General features: G+C 35.0%; 1 protein-coding gene across 2 annotated transcripts; it reads right to left on the minus strand.

The window, feature by feature from the left end:
* Positions 1–5,153: 5,153 nt before the first annotated feature.
* Positions 5,154–19,689, minus strand: LOC126688619 (COP1-interacting protein 7). 2 transcript variants are annotated; one of them, XM_050383379.1, is made up of 13 exons: positions 19,237–19,689; positions 18,402–18,581; positions 17,892–18,012; positions 17,771–17,810; positions 13,700–13,752; positions 13,560–13,618; positions 12,670–12,822; positions 12,311–12,519; positions 9,155–10,746; positions 7,911–8,870; positions 6,549–6,951; positions 5,558–5,623; positions 5,154–5,456 (listed from the first exon to the last, which is right to left on the minus strand). In XM_050383379.1, exons 1-13 carry the CDS (start codon positions 19,293–19,295, stop codon positions 5,389–5,391), a joined length of 3,963 nt encoding a protein of 1,320 aa, XP_050239336.1. In that variant the 5' UTR covers positions 19,296–19,689; the 3' UTR covers positions 5,154–5,388. The 2 variants fall into 2 exon arrangements, with proteins under 2 accessions (XP_050239336.1, XP_050239337.1); XM_050383380.1 differs by having other exon boundaries at positions 13,560–13,615; positions 19,237–19,688.
* Positions 19,690–23,108: the final 3,419 nt, after the last annotated feature.

A 23,108-nucleotide genomic window follows, 5' to 3' on the forward strand; every position in this document is an offset into this window, starting at 1 on the left:
ATAATTTTATTATGCTATTCTTTTTTTCTCCTATAATTTCTAAGTTGATAAAAATTTAAATTTAAAATCACTTCTTTAGATAAAGTTTGATAAAAACAAAAACTCTATAATTTAATATCAACTTAACTTCTTCTCATCCATTAAGGAAAATATATAAATATATATATATATATATATATATATTCTTAAGCTTCACACTTTCATTAATTTTTTTAGATATATATATATATATATATTTTGTTCTTATCTTCTTAAATTACAGGATTTTTATTTTTTAGATTTAAAAAAAATAGATATATTTTTTTTATTCTTATCTTCTTCTCCTATAATTTTCTATTTTTTTTTAAAAAAAAAAAATTTAGCTTCACACTTTCATAAATTTTTACTACACATAAAAAAATTGAAGAATTTTGTTTAGATTTTAAAAATTGCAATATTTTGGATAAAATAGGCTGCGCCACATGACTTCATCAAATTGTAGAAATTTTAAAAGATTTTTGAAAAATAAATATAAATTTTTTTATTCTCTTATCTCTTTCTCCTATAATTTCTAAGTTGATAAAAATTTTAATTTAAAATCACTTATTTAGATAAAGTTTGATAGACACAAAAACTCAATAATTTAATATCAACTTAACTTCTTCTCATCCATTAAGGAATATATATATATATATATATATATATATGTAAGGACTCAATTCGTAACGACCCCAAAATGATATTGGGTTCGCACGTTTGAAAGCCCAAATAATATAATTTGTAGAGCGTGGGTTTGAAAGACTAGGCCTTGGTCACCGAACGGTGGTTGGGCATGGTGTTCATTCCGAACTAAAACATGTTCGCTTGAGAATTCTATCTCCTCGATACGATCTGGGAGGCTCTGGTTCTTGGCCTTTTTTCCCAACTCTTTTTCTGGATTGCTTACTTTTCCTTTTATATTAGCCTGTTTCCCTTCATCCTACGTCCACGCGTAGGTTCGACTTTCCAGGACTAATACTTGTCCCATCAGCCCATACCCAAAGTGGTTGAGGGTGGTTGTAAAAGCTGAAGAACATGGTTCTGTCAGGTGCAGAGTATTCAATGGCAGTAATGGTAGCTTTCCCTTTGCCCTTTGTCGCTATACTGTCCAGAGGTCTTTTTTCTATCAATGCAGATATTTTAGATTTTTCCCAAAACTGTTCCTATACCATTCTTACCCTTTCTTTCAGGTGGGCTTTTGGGATGCCGAGAACAGAGTCATCCTCAACTATGTCTTAAGGTTATTTGGACTTTTATTATATGTCCTCGGCTATATCTCTCCTCGGCTCGGGCCTTGGGCCTTAATATAAAATGGACCGGGGTCATAAATTCTCTGACCCCACAATATATATATATATATATATATATATTGTTCTGTAAGGATTCAATTTGTAACGACCACAAAATGATATTAGGTTCGCACGTAAAAAGGCCCAAACAATATAATTTGTAAAGCGTGGGTTTGAAAGGCCAGACCTTAGTCACCGGACGGTAGTTGGTCATGGTTTCCATAGTGATTTGCACAAGGATGAACCTGACGTGTTTAACAAGAATCTATCCCGGTATGTCATGAGTAGCTCCGGTCCTTAGACCTCATCCAAGGAGCTTTTTGTTCTTATTATTCTCTCCTGTTTAAGACTCCATCGTCTGGGAGCCCCCCCTTTTCGGCACACGAGTCTTTACATTATATATCCCTTCTTGATTGATCCTGACCCTCCACCTGTTTATCAGGCAGGTTCCTATTCAAATACATGTCCCATCAGCCGTCTCCCCCTGCTTTTTGTTAGTTGCACTAACCGAAACCACACTGTTCAGGCGTCTTTTCTCATTAATATGGCTAGGACGTTTGCGGGCGCATTCAATGCGGAGGTGACGTATTTACCTTGAACCACTCCCACTTTGTACCCCCATGTGGGTCCCATTTTACTCGCCTCTTCTTCTGAAGGCATTTTGAAGACAGCCTTCGACGGGATGTCACTCTTCCCTTTGAAGTCTTGGGATGCCGAGGACAGGGTCATCCTCGGCTCTGTCTCTAGGCTATTTGGCCTTTCCCTACTCGTCCTTGGCAACTACCCTCCTCGGCGAGGGCCCTAGGCCTTAATGAAAAGTGGGCCGGGTCGTAAGTTCTCTGGCCCCACATGTTCTTATCTTCTTAAATTGCAGGATTTTTTTTTTAGATTTTTAAAAAATAGATTTTTTTTTTCTTATCTTCTTTTCCTATAATTTTCTATTTTAAAAAAAAAAAAAAAATTCAGCTTCACACTTTCATAAATTTTTACTACACGTAAAAAAATTGAAGAATTTTGTTTAGATTTTAAAAATTGCAAGGATAAAATAGGCTGTGCCACATGACTTTACCAAATTGCAGAAATTTTAATAGATTTTTGAAAAATAAATATAATTTTTTTTTATGCTCTTATCTTTTTCTCCTATGATTTCTAAGTTGATAAAAATTTTAATTTAAAATCACTTCTTTAGTTAAAGTTTGATAGACACAAAAGCACAATAATTTAATACCAACTTAACTTCTTCTCATCCATTAAGAAATATATATATATATATATATATATATTCTTAAGCTTCACACTTTCATAAATTTTTATAGATATATATATATATATATATTTCTGAAAGTGTGAAGATTGATATATATATATATATATATATCTATAAAAATTTATGAAAGTGTGAAACTTAAGAATATATTTTTTTTTCTTAATGGATGAGAAGAAGTTAAGTTGATATTAAATTTTTGAGTTTTTGTGTCTATCAAAATTTATCTGAAGAAGTGATTTTAAATTGAAATTTTTATCAACTTAGAAATTATAGGAGAAAAAGATAAGAGTATAAAAAAAAAATTATATTTATTTTTCAAAAATCTATTAAAATTTCTGTAATTTGGTGAAGCCATGTGGTGCAGCCACAGCGTCTAAACCCAAATTTTATTTTATATATATAATATAATATAATATGATGTTTATTTTTACTTGAATTGAATAAAAAGTGGAGATATAAAACATCAATTTTTTTTTTCAATAGATTTTTTAAGAAAGGTGCTACGTTCACAACAAGATATGCTTTCTCAAAAAAAAAAGATACCCAAGATATGAAATCCAAATACCAAGGGCCTATTTGGTTAGCTGAAAAAAGCACCATTTTTTGTTTTTATTTTTAGTTTTTAGTGTAGTGGGTCCCACTACTAAAAAACTAGTTTGGTTTTAGCATTTGTATTTAGTTTTCATATTTAGTATCCTAAAATTTGGATTTAAAAACAAAAAATGAATACAACTTTTCAACGTTTTTGTTTTCTATGAATATAAATAAAGTAGCATATTTGTAAATATTGTAAAAACATAAAGTTGCTTTTTTTTAGTGATGTGATGTGCATGAGTGAGAAGAGTTTTTTTTTTTAAATAGAAAATACTTACCAAACCCGGGTATGATATATTCTATACCCAAATTATGTATTCAAAACAACTTACCAAATGCTACCAAATGTGAAAATAAGTGTTTTTTTTTAGGGCAGGGCTTAGGTACAGTACTTAGGTTCTCCTCTTAAGATTCTGTCATGTAGATTTTTCCTTATGGGATAGAAGTGTATTTTTTAATTAAGTAGCCACATGGCTCAATCTTAAATAGAGAACCTAAGGAACAAAACTTAAGGTATTGTACCTAAGTTTTATCATTTTTTCTATATTTTAATTTAGGATTTGAATATAGAATAAAGAAAATGAAAAGTAAATACACCTTTTTTTTTTTAACCAAACACACGCCAAAGGATTTAAAATCTGAAATCAATTTTTTTTTTTTTTTTTTTTTTTAAATTCTCAGACCCTCACCAAAAAGGTCAAATTATATTAGAAAACCTACTAAACCCAACCCATTACCATCCCCACTTGAGAACGCCAGTTCTTGTGGAAAAGCTTAGGTTATGTTTGATAATAGTGTTTGTTTTTTATTTTTAAAAACTTGTTTTTGCGAATATAAAGAAAAAAAAATTTCTTGTATTTTTGAAATAAAAAATATGTTTGGTTTGTTGAAATTTAAAAAAAAATAAAAGTTTTTTGAAGAAAAAAAATAAAAATACTAAAATATGTTGTAATTAAAATTTGAACTCTAATACTAACTCATTAAATGAGACAAATTCATTAAATTAAATCTTTTTTTTTTTTAAAACTATTAACTGAAAACAGTTTTTTGCATGTATTCAGTTTCCTTCACACAACTTTTGTTTTCTGTCAATTTTGAGTTGCCAAACAAGTTTTTTAATTTCAAAAATAGAAAATTGTTTTGGAATTTGGAAAACAGAAAATAAGAAGAAAAAACAATTACCAAACATACCCTTAGGCCACACCTATTTTTTAATTCCAATTTGACTCGGAAAATATATAATTCTAGTCATTCTTCATTTAGTGGCAACATTAAACGAGTAAGCAGTTTCCCTGTTCAGTTGCATTGTTGGTTGGACCGGTGGTATAAAGCAATCATGAAACTAACAACAAAAATTCAAATCTCAACCTAAAAATAAAAAAAAATAAAATAAAAAATCCCTGTTTATTTATGTGAGATCTAGCAACCATAATCTACTTGCAATTTCAGCTAACCTATAGATAAAAAGCTTGCATGTTCGTTTGCCTCCAAGTTATTTGTTTAGTTTTTAGGTTTAATGTATTACTTTTTAAAACTTTACTTTTTTTTAGTATAAGTATACTTTAACACGCTTTCAGCATAAAGTAACCATTAAAAAGCTAAATAAGTTGATCTCAAACATGCCCGCAATATGACTTATGCAGTAAAAGGCTAAATAATCTGATCCTAAACATGCACGCAACATGACTCACACAGTAAAAAGCTAAATAAGCTGATCTCCCCAACACGCACGCAACATTACTTATGCAGTAAAAAGCTAAATAAGCTGATCTCCCAAACACGCACGCAATATGACTTATGCTGGGGGTGCTACAATTTCTACAATCAATCCATTTTGAGGCTGGCTATATGTAGTGGTGTCAACCCTAACGTGTGTGGTATACCTACCAATTGTTCAACAAATTCACAGATAGTAGGTCCGCATGACATGCGTGGAATAATCAGTTTGTAAAATATGTAGTACTAGTACTAGTACCCTAAGCATCTCTCAAACAAAACTATCCAAGTTTATAGCTATTGTTGATTTAATAAGTTCACACAGGGAGCTACACAATATGTTATCATTCAAATGAATGGTCATGTACAAGGATCACTTTAACAACAATGTCACTAATAATTTTGCCTTTTCACATTACAACAATGATATTTGTAAAAATTCACAACCAAAATAGTCGAAACATACAAGCTGCTCCGTCACCTTCAAATATATAATCCATGTTGTCATGCTGTCGATTTCTTTTCACTATTCTTGCTCCGGAAGGGAGATAACAAGGAGAAAGAGCGAGATGCTGTAGGAAGACATATAAAATCATTAATCTCAAGTCCAGACAGCAGGGAAAAGAAAGAAAGAATGAAGTTTGTTTAAGTTGCAAGAATAGTGAGCACTTACACTTTTGCGGAGTATTGCCACCTGTGGGAGTTTCATCTTGAGAGATCAAATTCTTCAATGTATGAACTGATGATGACAACAGAAAAATAATGGTTAGCAGACAAATGACAGTCAGCTTCGGTGGTTAAGTTAAGCTCAATCTTATGATTAAAGCTCCCATTTGAGATTGACTAACATCAAAGTAACACTAAATCTTTAATTATTATAAATTTGAAATCAAATCAGTTATTTGCAATCAGATGTATAGCCAAATCAATTATTGATATATCCAACTTTTATAATCTGTATAAATTATTCATTTTACTTGTACAAGTAAAGAATTTGGTTACATAAAAGGGAAAAAAGCAGAAGGATAGAATGCCCTAAATCAATTGAAAAAGAAATGAAAATTATTTTTTATATATTCACTTCTAACAGAACAAGAGTAACTCTAGCTGAACACTGGAATATTCTCAATGTAGAAATCGAGAACTTTCTGTGAATTGGAACACACAGCTGAAGAAAACTTTCACAAAATCAACACAATCAATATGGAGGGAAATTTTGCACAAACTGAATTAAAATAGTTTTTCTTTTTTTTTTTTTTTTTTTTTTTTTTCCTTCCATTGGTGTGGAAGAGGCACCACAACACTCAAACAAAAGCCGTGTAACATGACTTACATATAGCCTCGACAAAACTCCTAAGCAAGACCAAATTAAGTACCCCTTTAACACTAAACTACCAATGATCTCAGAATTACCACTGTCAAATGGTGTAATTCTGTTCTTAGTAGAATCACTTGTGTACCTTTTGGATTCTTTGTTCACTGTTTTGAAATTTAGGTGTCACTGTGATTGTTAGTAATGGTTATTAGACTTCAAATTGACGCCAAAAGTTTTGGGATTATACTGTTTGTTGTTGTATCTCATAGTCAGTAGACTTCAAAAGTGTCAATAATGCATTTCAAAATTGTTCAACTAAGTGCAAGAGGGAGGAGTAAACGCATGCTACCTTCACTTGTAGAAACAGAGTTTGTCGCAGAATCATCGACCTCAGAACCAGTGACATTGTCAGATTCAGTATTGCGTTCGCCTGTAGCTGAGCTATGATTCTTTCTTCCAAACTTCAACAGCCGTCTAATTCCTTTTGATGATTCCTTTACTTGAGGTTTCTCCAATGATTCAGGAATCTTTTCCAGTCTCAAGTTTCTAGAATCAGATACAAGTGCTTTAACAGTCTCTGTACCTGTTGTCATAATCTCTGAGCTTACTGGTGGTGCTTTGCTATACTCGGAATTTCCAGTACATGGATCTTCCAAAGAAGAATTCCGAGCCAAGGGGGCTTGATACGGTTTATCAGCAATACCAATGCTTGAAAACTTTGGAGGTTCTTTGTCTGTATTAATTGTTGTGACCTGTCCCGAAGATGTAAAATAAAGAGAAAAAGGGGGAAACATCAGACTATCAAGAGAAATTCTCATTTTTGCCAAAGACTTAATATAGCTAAAATATTTGTTCCAATTCAACAAATTTCTAAATATCATTCTTCTGTTCAGATTAAAGAAAGAATAAAGATGGTTTCAAAACATATCAGAGCACCAATTTTAAGTACCGAGGCTGCAATTATTACAACTAGGACATGTAATCAGCTGCAAGGAAATGTGCTTACTCTTGTTAACCATAGAACAAAATTTTCACCAAGCTTAGCTAGTAGTAGCTATCAACTTGTCTCAAACATTCATATTATATATAAAAATAAGATGAATTTTTAATTGCCAATGGAACAACAGTATGGATCACATTGCTTGCAATAATGGATTTTTTATGTTACTGATTATTTTTGAAGATTTCTATGGATAGAAATCAGAGTAATAAGATCAACATAAGATGAACCAGCTGTGAGCTGGAGCAACTCCCACATTGTATCCTTTAGCAAGAATTGCAACATTTACGATTACATAAATTTGGGTTAAGTTCTATATTTAATCCATGAAATTTGAAATTTTTTTTTTAATCCTCAAAAAATTGTAATCGTATTAAGTTGGTCATTCTATACTATATCCTCAGTGTCATAATTTTAGCTTATGTGGCAAATTTCGAAAATGCCACATGGCGCTGTATTCAAGGATATGAAAGGGCAAACTTGGTTCGTTTATAATTTTTGGAGGACTAGAAAAAAACTTTTCAAATTTTAGGGATTAAAGTAGAATTCTGGCCCATATTTAGGGATTGATGGTATATTTCCTCCATGAATTATTCTTACTTGTTCAAGAAAGTTAGATGCATGTTATGTTCATCACAGTTCTAAAGACACCGAAAATAGTTAACCTGTGAGCAAAGCTCTTCTTGGCTCTGACTAACCATTGAACCATACCTTATAAGAAACAGGTTGTTCTTGTGATTGGCGTTTAGAGGAATCTCCATCAACTCTATCCATGGTAAATGGTGAAACTGGAGCACGCACAGCAGCATAATCTGACACCACCTCAGATTTCTTCCCAATCTCTACGTTATTGTACCGTCCCTTTTGCGCCTCCATATTTCCTTCCAATGCATGTACAGTAGGAATAGAAGGCTTATCACATTCTAGCATCACAACAGTCTTTTCAATTATTGGGTTGTCATCACCATCACTATAATGTGAAATGCTTTCGTTGTTCCTCTTCGGCTTAGCACCTTCAGATGTTGTAGAAGACTTCTTTCCATTAACCTTCTGCGTCATATCTTTTGCTGCTGATTTGTTCTTGGCAACATCGGGTCCTGTGGATGTCCTTATTTTCAATTCTGGAAGGGTTGCCGCCTTGCTTTTATCATAGTTCACAATAGCAGATATTTTTTTGCTCTCGGGCCCATCAGATATCTTTGTCTTTGATACTGGTTCAGTACTTTTTGACTTAACTGAAGAAACATGATGGCTGCTACCCATTTTAGGCTCTGATAATCTTCTGATCCGTGCCATGGATGCCTTTGTATCAGATGTAACACTAGTGTTCTCTTTCTTTGTTTCAGGCAATGAAGACACAGAGTGACTCAGTTTATTTCCAGCCGAGTGACTTCTAGTATTCAAGCTGCCAGGTTTAGAGACTTTTTTAGAATCACTGGATCCCACAGAAGCAGTTTTGATGGGGAACCTATTTAGAGGTGATGATGATCCTGGCTCCGAATCACTAAACTTTGATACCTTGTGAGAGCCTGGGGAAAGTTTTGTTGGCAATTGTTTCTTGGTTTGATTTGAGGGTATTGATGACTTAGCTGGGATGGAACCCCCTCTTGCAGCAATTCTCTTTTGCCTTTCAATCTTTAAAGCTTCTAGTCGTTTCATCTCTTCTGCCTCCTGAAAAAGCAACACTTGAAGATATAAATATCTGTTTAACAACTCAGATGAGAGAAGAAAATGAAATGATAAACTGAAGTCACGCCCCAATAGAAAATATAACTTATATCTGATGTAACACGTAGACAGAATTTGGATTGGGGGAGGGAGGGGGAAAACTTGAACGGATACCTTGTAGCCTACATGATTCATGTCCCAATCAAAGTGTTTTACTTTTTTGATGTGGAGATAAGAACCTCCTCCCCAAAACAAATTAATAAAAGGGAAAACAATAACCAAAATACCTTCTCTTTCTTCATTTTCTGGAGATCAGCTTTAAAGGTTCTTAGCTTCTCAGCACGTGCTCGTGCTTCATCCAAAGGACTCAACTTTGAGGACCTCCCTTTCCTTATTGGCCCCCCAGTCTTCTTATCTGAAGCATCTGGCGTAAGTCTTGATTTCCGCTCCTTGTCTGATTTTTTAGACCCTTGCTTGATTTCTACCTCCACATTTTTCTTATCTAGTGAAGCACCGTCTTCAGCTCGGATCTGCATTTCATAATCTAAAGCAGGGTCATAACCAATTGATTCCTTCTCTGTCCCACGCTCAGGCATCAAACTCAATCCATCTGGTTCATAATTGACTTGACTGCCAACTCTATTCGACACACTTTCTGCCAACTGAGAAGCAGATGGGAACTCAGAATACATGTCAATAGCATTTCTTTCATTGTTTCCAACTTGATCTAGTGAATTAGCCCTTAATGCAACAATATAAGAATCATCATCCATATCATGTGATGACTTCCTATCCAAGTTATTGTTTATACGATCAAATCCATTTACAAGTGGATCTGAGGTAGAGCTTGTGTAATCCAACTGGCTACGTATCATAAAATCATCATTGCCAGTCCTCCTATAGCCACCACGTCTTCCATCTAGTTCTGTAGGCTGTACATCCATAGACCTTCTGCCATCACCAGGTTGACCATTTCTTCTAGAAATCAACAATTCATTGTTTGAGTCTTTGTGCATGTAGGTCATCTTTCCACTAATTTTGTGCATATCTATCATATTACCTTCTTGTATTTCACCCTTATCTTGTCCGCTAAAAGCTAAAGGATCATCCCCTATAGTATTTTGTCTCCTTTTCACTTGAACTTCCTTTTCCATTGCAAACATGCCTTGATCAACTGCACGTTTGTCCTCATCATCATCTCTCAGTAAATAATTTTGAAATGCTTGCCAGTGTCCACCATCTACATCCTTCCCATGTGCAGCATCAGATGAATTCAATTTATCCATGGATTTGGAATGCTTTCCTTTTCTATTGGAAGATCTCTTAGAGTCCATACGCCTCGCATCCAGGGAACTAGCCTCTAAATCTTCAACTTCCTCGTCAGTTTCAGAGTCAGAAGCTGATTGTGAGTCACTATCCGAAGAGTTCTGTCTCTTTGAAGTGATGTAATTAATGTTCCGAATGACAACCATACCTGATTGCTTTTTACCTGATCGGCTTCCCTTCTTCCTTGATTCTCGAGTTTGCGAAGCTTCTTCATTCTCCAACTCCACTTCATCCTGCGATCTGGTTTTTGAAGCATCCATCTCCCAAGTTTCTAATTCAGTATTGCTATCCCTACTATCCATGGAATGCCTTCTACGCCCCATTCTTTGACCAGCATTGAGTCTAGGGTCTGACACCGATGGATATGGTGGCTGGAAATATGGGCTGTTCCCTGGATAGTTCTGATAGTAAGGCATGCCTTGCATGGGATATGCTGGATAAACTGGAGGGGCACCAGGAGGAGAATGAAGAGGCCAGGAAGGGAACATATGATGTGGAAACTGTCCTTGAAAATGCCCAGGCAGTGGTTGGTAATCCGCGGGAGGCTTGTCATCTGGGCAAAGGATTAGAATCCAACTGAAAATATAAATGAAGGCATACATACAACCCCGCATTTAGGATATAATTGAGGAATAGCATAGAAAGAAAGCCATCAATCAGCCAGTCACCCTTCAGAACCAAATGTTTATAGCATGGTTCATTTGTCTGGAGGTACTATGCCAAGTTGTCAACACCTCATATTGATTTTCACCAATACCAATGTTCTTTTTTTTTGTTCTTATTTATTTTTTGAGATAGTCCATATCTCTTTGCACTAGTGATGCATTAGCTCACTAAATCAATTCAAAAGGAAGTCCCTTGGTCTATGCTTTTTGCAGATAATATAGTTTTAGTGAATGAAACTAGAAATGGCCCAAGTTAGAAATCTGGCAAAACACTCTAGAATCCAAAGGGTTTCAATAACTAGGACTAAATAGAGGACATGGAATGTAAGTTTAGTAAAAATAAAAACAAAGATGAAGGGGTGGTAGGACCTTTCGATATTTTGGATCAATAATTCATAAATATTGGGAGATTGAAGGGTATGTGAATCATATGATAAGAGCAGGATAGATGAAGTGCAGAAGCGCATAAGGAGTATTGTGTGATCATAGAATACCTATTAAGTTAAAGGAAAAATTTTAAAGGACTGACATAAGACTATACTTTGTTGTATTGAATGTTGGGCTGTTAAAGAAGAAATAATTCAACAAATTAGTGTAGTTGAATGTTAATTTTAAGATGGATAAGAGAAAATAAACAAAGAGATAGGATTAAGTATGAAAAAATCACTTAAACATAGGGATGCCTCCGATTGATGAAAATATGGGAGAGAAAGTCGCTTGAAATAGTTTGTTCATGTTCACTTTAGGAGAGCGATTAATGCAACGGTGAGAAAAAGTGAGTTGATTCAAATTGAGGGAACGAAAAAAAGTAGAAGAAGACCAAAAATAACACTAGTAGAAATCGTAAAAAATGGCATGTCAATTAAGGAAGTAACATAGAGTATTACTTCCGATAGAATAGAATGGCAAAAAGGAATACATGTGGCTGACCATGACTGATCTGTTGAGGATCCATAGCCCACCCCAAAAATTTTGGGAGTAAGGCTTGATTGTTGTATTTCTTTTTTGAGATCTTTTGGGAAGCTACTAAAGAATAGATATTTTTCCCATCAATCGTTCAGCAACACACATATATAAGCCCCAGTAACCAGCCACCTCAATGGATCACAATTTTTACGAAGGATGAAGTTTTAGTGCCATTCTTCTATTCTCAGCATATGTTACATGAGACCAAAGTAATCTCTTTCTCTCTCTCTCTCTCCTTTTTTTTACCAAAAAAAATAAATAAATGGCCCCTTTCATGGTTGCAATCTGAACTTCATCATGTATGTGCAGATATCCGTATGATAAAAAGCGACTGAAACCTTTATCAATTCTCAGAAATGAAAGTTAATTTTTTAATCAAGCAGTTGAAGAAAAGAGTAGAAGGGGGTTAAGGAGCCCCATTATAATAGCAAAGACAATAAGGCTGTTACATATATGCAGGATAACTCCTATTCTATGAGCCCATACCTGTACTTATGGCACTACTTGCTTTCCCATTATTTTCTGAAGCCAGCTCATATTCTTTTTGCTTGACCTCATTGGCAAGCATAATTCCTGATGCATTGATTGCAGAATATTCTGATCGGCTAGACATTGCTTCAGCTGCTTCAATTTCAAGCCACTGGCCAGTTTCATGCTTTCTTTTCCATAACTCCAAAAATTTCAAACAAGCATCCCTGTTACATTGATAAATTTGACATCATTAAGGGGAAAAAAAGAACCCAAGATTTAAACATGCCCACCATTAGTGAATTGGAGAAAATTATGATATCTCGAACTCAACAAAATGTAATGAAAAGATGGTCGGCTACAGGCAAGAATCTTACATTAAACGCAAGGCCCCAAAGCACTCGGCAAATGACATCAACGGTGACATGTGATCAATGTCAAAACCAGCAGCTACAGCACGTGCAAAGGCCATGCCTTGCTCTTTCTGCAGCACAGTTCTGCGTGTCTCCAGGACTTTCAAAAGTTGAACTCTAATACAAAGCAAAAAGAACATCAGATTATTGCTCATGATGAGTAACAAACAAGGCAAATATTAAGTATCATAACATTCACAAAGTTAGATATGACATTAAGAGTTGCCACGCATAACTTACTTTTCTCTCTTTTCATTTCTTTAGGTGATAATTTATTCAACACTATTCTTGACAAAAAGTGGTTCCTCTTGAAAAACAAGTTAAAGACATTCCTGATTTACCTAATGAAGAGACTTGCAAAAACTCAGATGTAATATTTCATCAATGGACTTTTTCTTTTGGTTTCTTCAAGCGATGAGTTATTCAACACTATTCTTGACTAAATTGGTCCTCTTGAAAAACAAGAATTTCATCAATTATTGAATTGATATGGGAATAAAAAAGAAAGGTGTCCACGCATACTTAAGAATTTTCCCAAAATCAAATCCACCTTTTCAGAGTGAGCATGGAAATCAAATTAAGGAAATATCATTGTTGAAGAAGAAGCAAAAGAATATATGATGAATTTGACTTTTTGCTCAGCTTCTAATAGTACATATGATTGCACTTAACATGTTGACATTCCTGATTTCCCAAATACAGACTTGCAAAACACTAAGATGTAAAATTTCATCAATGGACATTGTGTACAATCACTTGTACAAACCCTAAATAATAACTTTATTACTCGCAGCAAGAATGGTAAATGAGGTTTTAAGTGGTCGTAGGAAAAATATGCAAGAAATAGTATATACTTCGAATTTCCCTCCTGTGTGGTGGATCCATTTGCTTCAGGTGGATTTGCTCCAGGCTGCTAGGTAACAAAAGAAACCAAATTAAATAAATTTGACAAAATTCAATTGTATGACAACAAGGTTACTCAATGCCGACTCACCTTATAAAGGACAATTGCTTTGTCCTCATTAGTATCAAGCACAGGCCTGCTACCTGTCCAAAACTGTGGGGTGTTACAAAGTAACAAACCAATACAAAAGTCATTGAAGTCAATTCATCTACTACGATTATTCTTTAAAAAAAACCTGCTGAGATAAACCTCAGTTCACACATGGAAACTTTGCAAAATGGAGAGAGAGAGAGAGAATGGACTAGTAAAGAAAAATCCCACCTCATACCATACCCTCCTAACAAACACTTCCCCCCCCCCCCCCCCCCCCCCCACAAAAATAATATATATATATATATATATATATAAAAAGAGAAGGCATATATAGTGAAACCAATGACAGAGATTGAAAAATCCCAGAATGTTAAGAGTTCATACACGCATCAAGATTCATCAATGGATTAAGCTATAGGAAGAGAAACTATCTGAGAATGTGTGTATGATATTATTCAATAAACTAACTCTGCTGTTTATATATGAAGCAGAGAGAAGCGGGAAAAAAACTAACCACTAACTAATCTACTGTCCAATACAGAAATGCCACCTGGCTTCTAGCTCTAACTAACTTCACTGTACAAAGGCTACTTGTAGCTTAGTATCACTATATACATAAACGACCTACAGTTTTAAGTATTATATACAGTACTAACAGACTTGCTACTCTACTCTACATCACAATGTGGAATTACAATACATCATCTAACACTCCCCCTCAGAAAAGCTTATGTCAGGTCTTGTAAGAGTCAGATACAAAAGCTTTCCTACCAATCTTCTGTACAAAGAAGGGTTAGGCACTCCATCTCCACTACTACTGCTCAATCTGACTGACTGTTCCATAGGTACATTTGAAGGTTTGCAAGCCAATAAGCCTTTGTCCGATAGCAACTCAAGGGTAAACTTCCTTTGACAGAGAGATATCCCTTTAGCAGTCCTTGCCACTTCAAGTCCCAAATAGAATTTCAATGTACCAAGATCCTTGAGTTTGAATTTGTTGTCTAGAAACTGCTTGAAAGCATTCACAGCATCAACATTATTACTTGCTATTAGTATATCATCAACATAAACTAAAAGAATGATGATGGAACCCTTTTTGACTTGAGTGAACACTGAATAGTCTGATTTGGACTGAACAAAACCATGATCAATGATTGTGGAGGAGAGATTGGCAAATCATTGCCTACTAGCCTGTTTAAGTCCATATAAGGACTTTGTAAGCTTGCCAGGTGGAAGAGTAGTTATAACCCATTTGTGATTAGCCTGCAATGCCTCAATTTCAGCTTGCATAACACCCTGCCATCTAGGATCCAAAATGGCTTGAGCATAGGTAGCAGGTTCTTTGTGAATAGTCAAAGATATGGAGAAGGCTTTGTGAGAAGAAGAGAGCTTATCATAAGAAAGAGTGGAAGAGAGAGGATACAATATACCTGGACTATGAGCAAAAGAGTCATTGGATGAGGTAAGTGAAGCTGAGGCCAGCAATGGAGCAGCAACAAGATTACAGTGATAATCTCTCAAATAAGTGGGAGGTTTGTGAACTCTAGAAGACTGTCTAACAGGAACAATATCAGGAGCAACAGGCTCAAGAACAACAGACTCATTAGCAGGACACAAAGTGGAATCAATATGAGGATTGGAGTGTGAAATATCATTATGAGAATGCACTAAATCAGGAAACTCATCAGGGGGCACAGCAATATCAGAAAGTTTAGGAGTTGGGGAAAACTCAGCAGAAACAGATGGAAGAAGAGGTGACTGGTCTGAGGTGCATTGTTGAGATGGAAAAACAGAAATGTGACAGAAAAATGCAGCAACAAGAAGGAGACTGAGTTAGTTTGCTAATGGATACAAGATTGAAAAAGAAGGTTGGAATGCAAAGAACATTCTCAAGTGTTAAAGTGGAGCTTAGTTTGACTGTGCCTATGTGAGTGACCTTGGCCATATCTCCATTAGGGAGTTTAACAGAGATGTGGACAATTGAAGTGATGGAAGTGAAGAATTGAAGAGAATGGACCATATGATCAGTGGCACCACTATCTAGGATCCAATCAGAGGAACAAATATGTGAAGTATCCACTTGAGAAGAAAACACAGAATATTGCAAGGAATGGTTAGGTAATTTGGGAAGGTGAGTGTGTGCAAAAAACCTGATACCTGACATCTCATGCCCTTGAAAATTCAAAGAAGGCTGAGTGATTATGGTAGCAACCTGAGGTGCATTTGAGGCAGCCTCTTGTGGAGCTTGAGTAACAAAGTGATTCTGAGAATTGAGCAGTCCAAGAAGTTGTTGGTATTCTGCTCTAGTGAGATTGACAGTCTCTTCACAGCAATTATCAGTGGCAACCACATTGTTAGCAAAAGATGCACTTCCACCTTGCTGAGTCTTGTTCTTGGACTTATACCCAGGTGGATAACCATGTAACTTGTAGCACTTGTCAACCACATGACCCAAAGCTCCACAGTGTATGCACTGAGGCCTACCAGACTTGCCCTTGTTAGAACCTTTAGTAAAAGATCCACTGTTCTTGACTGCCAAGGCTGAAGACTCAGTGTTGACCCTCTTTCCTACCTTTCTTTGCTTCTCATCTCGGAGCAAAAGAGAAAAGACTTTGCTCAAGGAAGGAATGGGATCCATGAGTAAGATTTGACCCCACACTGCTGCATAAGTGTCATTCAAGCCCATCAAGAAAGACAATGCATTCTTCTATTTGATGACCGCAAGAACAGGTCCTATAATCCGAGAGCTCATCCCACAGTCCCTTGAACTTTGTATAGTAACCATTGATGGTCAGATCCTCTTGAGACAAAGAGCAAATTTCTTTTTTCAATTCAAAGATACGAGGGCCATTACCCTGTGAGAACTGATGCTGCAAATCAAGCCAGACCTCTCTTGCTGTCTTGAAATAAGCCACACTAGGCTTCAAATCTTTGGAAATTGAATTGAATAACCAAACCAAGACAGTGCTATTGCACTTACACCAAGCAGTATAGTAAGGATGGTCACTAGATTGAGGCTTTGGTATAGAACCATCAATAAAGCCTATTTTGGTCTTGGCATCCAAAGCAATAAGTACTGCCCCACTCCAAGTACTATAATTCTCTTCAGTGAGATGTTGAACAACAAGAGATACATCAGGGTTATCACTGTTAGACAAGAAATAAGGACTAGAGGAGTTCTCCCATGGCTGAACAGTTGGAATAGTTAGGATAGAAGTGCTTGATGTACTATCACCCATATTTCCTACTCAAAAACTTTGGTAATGCAACAGCTAGCACAACTCAAACAAGGTACCCAAAAGAATGCAAACCAAAATCCAGAGAAGGACAACAAGAATCGGATTATCACAATTCACAACAAGAACTGAACTATCACAAATCAGAATTCTGAATCACAGAGAAACAAAACAGAATCATAATGCTCAAGAAATCAATTGCAAACCCACAATTGATAGAAACCCTAAAATCAATTGCTAAATCACAACTGATAGAGTAAGAAAACCCTAAATCAAGATTTAGAGAAGAAATTCTAGTGCAGAGATCAAGAGAAATATGATGGAGTAATTTCTGCTTGAATTGAAAAATACACTAGAAGAAAACAGAAAAGAATCGAACTAGAAATTTCAGAGAATACCAAAATTGAAGACTCTGATCCAGTTCAAGCTCTGATACCATGTTAGAGTTCATACACGCATCAAGATTCATCAATGGAGTAAGCTATAGGAAGAGAAACTATCTGAGAATGTGTGTATGATATTATTCAATAAACTAACTCTGCTGTTTATATATGAAGCAGAGACAAGCAGGAAAAAAACTAACCTCTAACTAATCTACTGTGCAATACAGAAATGCCACCTGGCTTTCTAGCTCTAACTAACTTCACTGTACAAAGGCTACTTGTAGCTTAGTATCACTATATACATAAACAACCTACAGTTTAAGTATTATATACAGTACTAACAGACTTGCTACTCTACTCTACATCACAATGTGGAATTACAATATATCATCTAACACAGAACACAAACATTAGTGCAACGTACACATATTTGTCCCTTGCTACAGTACCTTCAATACTTTCTACAGGTTTGGCATGATAATCTTCTACCTGCCATGCAGAAAATAACTGAGATTGACCTTTCTTTGACAGCATGAAATTAGAAAAAAAAGGCTGATAGATTTTACTTACAGTATTCATCCCCATATCATTGTTGCCTTGAATTGAAATTGCCTCCTCAATCTGCAAGATCTCTGATTCTAGAGTGTAGACCCGTTCCAAGATCTCTGGAGTGCTCACAAACCGAACAAACCTATAGATTTCATAATATGTTAGTCTAACATGCAATGTTCTGTCTCCAAAGTATTAACCTCGAACATTTTTTTTTTTTTGGTAATTAAAGCTCAAAGTGAATAGCAACCTCGATAGTCACACATCACATATCAGTATGATTACATTAGTTATTAATAAGAATGGTTTGGCAGGCTATATGGAAGCACTTTTGTTTTCATGAGAGAAAAGAACGCATATTCTTGCTTTTAAAAGAGAAATAAAGAGGATAGACTAATAGAATGAAATTCAAAAAATAGAAACTGTGCACCACTCATGTTAGTTCCAACCATAAGTTCCTGTAAGTGTCCACCTCTGAACACAAAATGTACAAGCAAACTTAAAACTAAGTTCAAACACAAAAGTAGATACCTTTCCACCGTGCCCTTTGTGAACCACATTGAGTCACTGCCAGGCTCAGGCTCTAAAACAATCGAATAACCCCCCTTGGCCATCTGCTCCTGTGCAGACTTCAAGTGGGCAAGAAATGGATTCAGCAAACCCGAAGCTATTTTTTCTTCCTTCCCATTTGCAGATATAACCAAATCACACCTAACAAAAATCCAAAATTAGTTTTGACATAGTAGAATTGCAAAGTTTCCAAGGAAATTTTTACATAGCAAAAATATACCACATGTCTCACAGAAACTAATAACACAGCTACACACAAAGAAATGTAAATTCAAACTCATTCAAAATTTTAAATTCTATCCTCTATTCGCAATACTTTGAACACGTAGTGTCTTGTCAACTAATAAACCTTCAAATTTGACCAAACCTTATGGAACAAATTTAATAATTAAAGAAAAAAAAAAACCCCAACAAAAATTCTATACAAAACTAAACTACAAAGCACAGAGATTCTAATATTACTAAAAATAATAAAATTTAACTCGTAAGAAAAATACAAAATTGCAAAGTCAAAACTAAACTGGTAAACCAAAAAAAAAAAAAAAAAATGAAAATAGTAACAAGAAAATTTATTTCTAAATTAAGAAGAAAAAAAGCTACAGAGAATTGGCAAAGCTATAAAGATAGAAACATCTAAATATGTAAAACACGACGACCCAGATCGCTAGAGAAACAATAGATTCATTATACTATTACTATATAAGCTATTGAATGAAAAATAAATCCAAATTTTGGTTGTTTGAGTTTGAAACACTCACTGTATAAATACTATAAGCTATTGATTCAAAGAGATTACCTGGTTCGAGTAGGAGTGAGCTGAAACAAAGCCGAGTCAAGCCGAGTCGAAGACTTCATTTTTCTTTAGACAAATTTGAAACCAAAAAAAAGAAAAGAAAACCCAAAATAGAAAGAAGTATAAAGAGAAGCTGTGACTACTAAGGTTTCCTGGTTTCAGAGAAAGATCAAATGGCGGTTAAAAAAGTTGGATCAGAGAAATTGGATAAAAGAACATCCTTCAAAAGCGGATTTAATTTTACTTCGAAATGAGAGATCTTTTTTTGTGTGTTGGTGTTTGTGTTTATATCTCAATGAAAAAGCTTCCGACAAAACCAAAAAAGAGGAAAGCCATAGCTAGCTAGCTCCGAAAGCCGAGCTAAGCTTTAATGGCCACCAAAGAAAGAAAGAGAGAGAGAGAGAATTGAACTGAGAGAGACAGAGTGAGTGTGAAAAAACAAAGGATTTGTAAAGAGACCATGAGAGAGTGTCATAGGATGCCAACGAGGGATGAATTTCTTTTTTCTTTATTTTATTTATTTATTTATTTATTTATTCTGAATTAAGAAAAAGACTACACTAGATAGATTGCTTTTATTTTGACCTTTACAGCTCAGAAATTTGATTCTTGGCATTTTTGTTTCACTTCATTTTTCATATTGTACTTCCTCATTTATCTCGTTGATAAATTTTTTTTGATGAACTATCTCATTGATAATAATTTGACTGATAGTAAAATTTCTTGTATTATCCAATAAAAGATTTAGGACTTGAAACTATATTAATTTTGTTATCGAAATAAAAGATATAAGATTCAATCTCTATCTCTTTTATTGTCAAATAAAATAACGAACCTTACTTTTTTTTTTTTTTTTAACGAATCTAATCTTACTTATCTATTTTGAATAAAATATTAAGAAACATTAGTATTTGAAAAAATTATATTCACAGGAAAATATGAAAACAATTAAAATAAAGTTTTTGAAACATAAAGAATAAGGGAAAATATTAACTAATGTCCTAATAGCATTTTTTAATGAATTATTTTTAAAAAATTATAAGAAAATAGAAAAAATAATTAATATTTTGATTGTTTTTTCAATTTTTTATAAAAATAGTATAAAATTTTTTCTAATTTTTTTTTAACAATTTTCGTAAGAACACCATTGACATCACCCAAGAATAAAATAAATAAATAAAAACTTAAATTTATTTTAAAGGCTAAAAATTGTAAAAACCTAAAGGAAAATAGAAATAATAATAATAATATTGCTTCGTTGTCGTTGAATTTGGCCAGGAATGGGAAATAATGGAAAAGAGTAAGGGTATTTTTGGAAGTTGGGCTTGAAGGTGACGGAGATGACATCAAGGGAAACAGACAGTAGTGTAAGAGCATTAGCATTGGGAAATGCTAATGCTATTCTATTTTACAATTCTAAAAACTCACTTTATCATTATACCATCTTATTTTACAATACCTCCACATCCCAAACTTCTATTTTCCTCTTTCACTCATTAAAATAATATATTTACAAAATAAAATAATATATATCAAAATTATATCTGTTCTCTCTCATCTCTCTCCTCTCTTCCATTTTCAGCTCTCTTCCAGACACACACAGCAACCCACACAGCAACCCAGAAACCTCAGACCCGAAACCCATGGCCACCACCATCACCACGGCAACCCCCCACCTTCACCACCATGAACCCACATGACCCATAATAAAAACCCCACCCCCTTCCACCACGCCACCACCCCACGGCAACCCCAGAAACCCATGGCCACCACCATCTCCACGGCAACACCCCACCTTCACCACCTTCACCACCATGAACCCACATGACCCATAATAAAAACTCCACCCCCTTCCACCACGCCACCACCCCACGGCAACCCCAGAAACCCATGGCCACCACCATCTCCACGGTAACTCCCCACCTTCACCACCTTCACCACCATGAACCCACATGACCCATAATAAAAACCCCACCCCCTTCCACCACGCCACCACCCCACGGCAACCCCAGAAACCCATGGCCACCACCATCTCCACGGCAAGCCCCCACCTTCACCACCACGAACCCACATATGACCCATAATAAAAACCCCACCCCCTTCCACCACCACCACTACCACGGCAACCCCCAACACCACCACCATGAACCCACCAAAAAAAAATCCATCCCAAAATCAAATCAAACCAATAGCAAATTCCAAATCCACAAGATGACCCACAAAAAAAAAATCAAGTCAAAATTTACACAAACCCAGCTACAAACCGATCTCGCCGCTGCAAACCACACCGGAAACCCAAAAATCGCCGCTGCAAATCAAAAATACCCAGAAATCGCCACCAGTTGAACGCCGATCGGACTTCCCAGTCTCACCTCCACGCCGGACCCACGACCCACGCCAGAAAAGCCCACCGTGAGAGAGAGACGTGATGAGAGAGAGAAGCCGTTGTGGTGAGAGAGAGACGTGATGAGAGAGAGAAGAGAGCCGTTGGGGAGAGGAATGAAGAGAAACAAAGGGAGAGAGAGAGTCAGAAGAAAGGAATAAAAAATTAATATACCTTATACAATTGTGCTACAGTACTATTCTATCTTTAGAATTGTACTGTAGCACAATTCTAAATAATTTTGCAATACTTCCTTATAGCATTCTCTGATGCAGTGGTTATTTGATGCATTTATGCTAAAATACCCTTAGATATGGCTTTAGCATCTTCTGATGCTAATGCTCTAACGGACAAAAATATCATACTGTTCCTAGTTGGATAACGATGCTCGAGAGCGTTTTGGTGAAATTACCAAAATGACCTGACCCGCTTTTCTCTCATTTAATTTAAGCAGTGTTTGGTAAAGTGGTTGAGGAATTACTATAATTTGCATCGGTGTCAACATTTATTTATTCATACAGTCAAAACCAATTAAAGACTTTAACTACCCAGTAGCCAATGAAGTTTCACGATTTACATTTGTGTCACACTTTTCCAACATTCATTTTTTTTTTTTAATAATTAAATTTAATGAGCCAAGGAAAACCATCAACACAATTTTTTTTTTTTTTTTATTTAATGGGGATATGAAAAAAAAACAATTATATTGAACTAATAGGAATAGATGTCACACTTGATCATTGTCTAAAGAGAGATGTTGTATTTTCTAACCTTTTATTAAAAAAGATATATATGAAGAATAGGTCTATTGTGGTGACAACCAAAATAGTATTAGATACTTAATTCAATTGGAAGGGCCAATAAGCTGACTAATTGAATTAGATCATTTTGGAGTCAGGTGGCAAGTTGCTAACACCACTTTGCAATATTTTTTGCCTAACTATATGGTTTTCTTTTAAAACTTGGCAAGAGAAAGATTTCTCAATTCTTTCATTTCTATTTTCACTACACCTATAACTTACGTCAAAGGCCACTTCTTTCTTTTAATGTAATCATAGATCTCGTTGTTGATCTTAGACACTTACAAAAATAAAATAAAATAACTTTTTGCAATTCTACACGTATACTTATTTTTATTTTTAAGTTTTACATGTACTTTTCTGGCATAAGAAATTGTGGAGAACGCCAAGTTACATAATAATAAAAAATGTGAAGTAAATAAATATTATATACCGATAAATTTTATTTTTCTTTTTGTTTTAACTAAGAGAAAGGGTGAAGCTTTTGAGACAACTTTGCATTCAAAACTTGTAGACCAAATAATAGTATAATACTAAAAGCAAAGAATTATTATTATTTTTTTTTTTTTTGGCAAGTATTTGAATGACTATTTTTAAGCCAGAATAAACACAGAACCCGTATATTGGATCCCAGTTGGGATGGTTTTTCTCCTTTACGAGAAAATTAACATCATGTGATCATTTGTTCAAAA

Source organism: Quercus robur, chromosome 6 (genome assembly GCF_932294415.1).
Source record: "Quercus robur chromosome 6, dhQueRobu3.1, whole genome shotgun sequence".
NCBI classification, from domain to species: Eukaryota; Viridiplantae; Streptophyta; class Magnoliopsida; order Fagales; family Fagaceae; genus Quercus; species Quercus robur.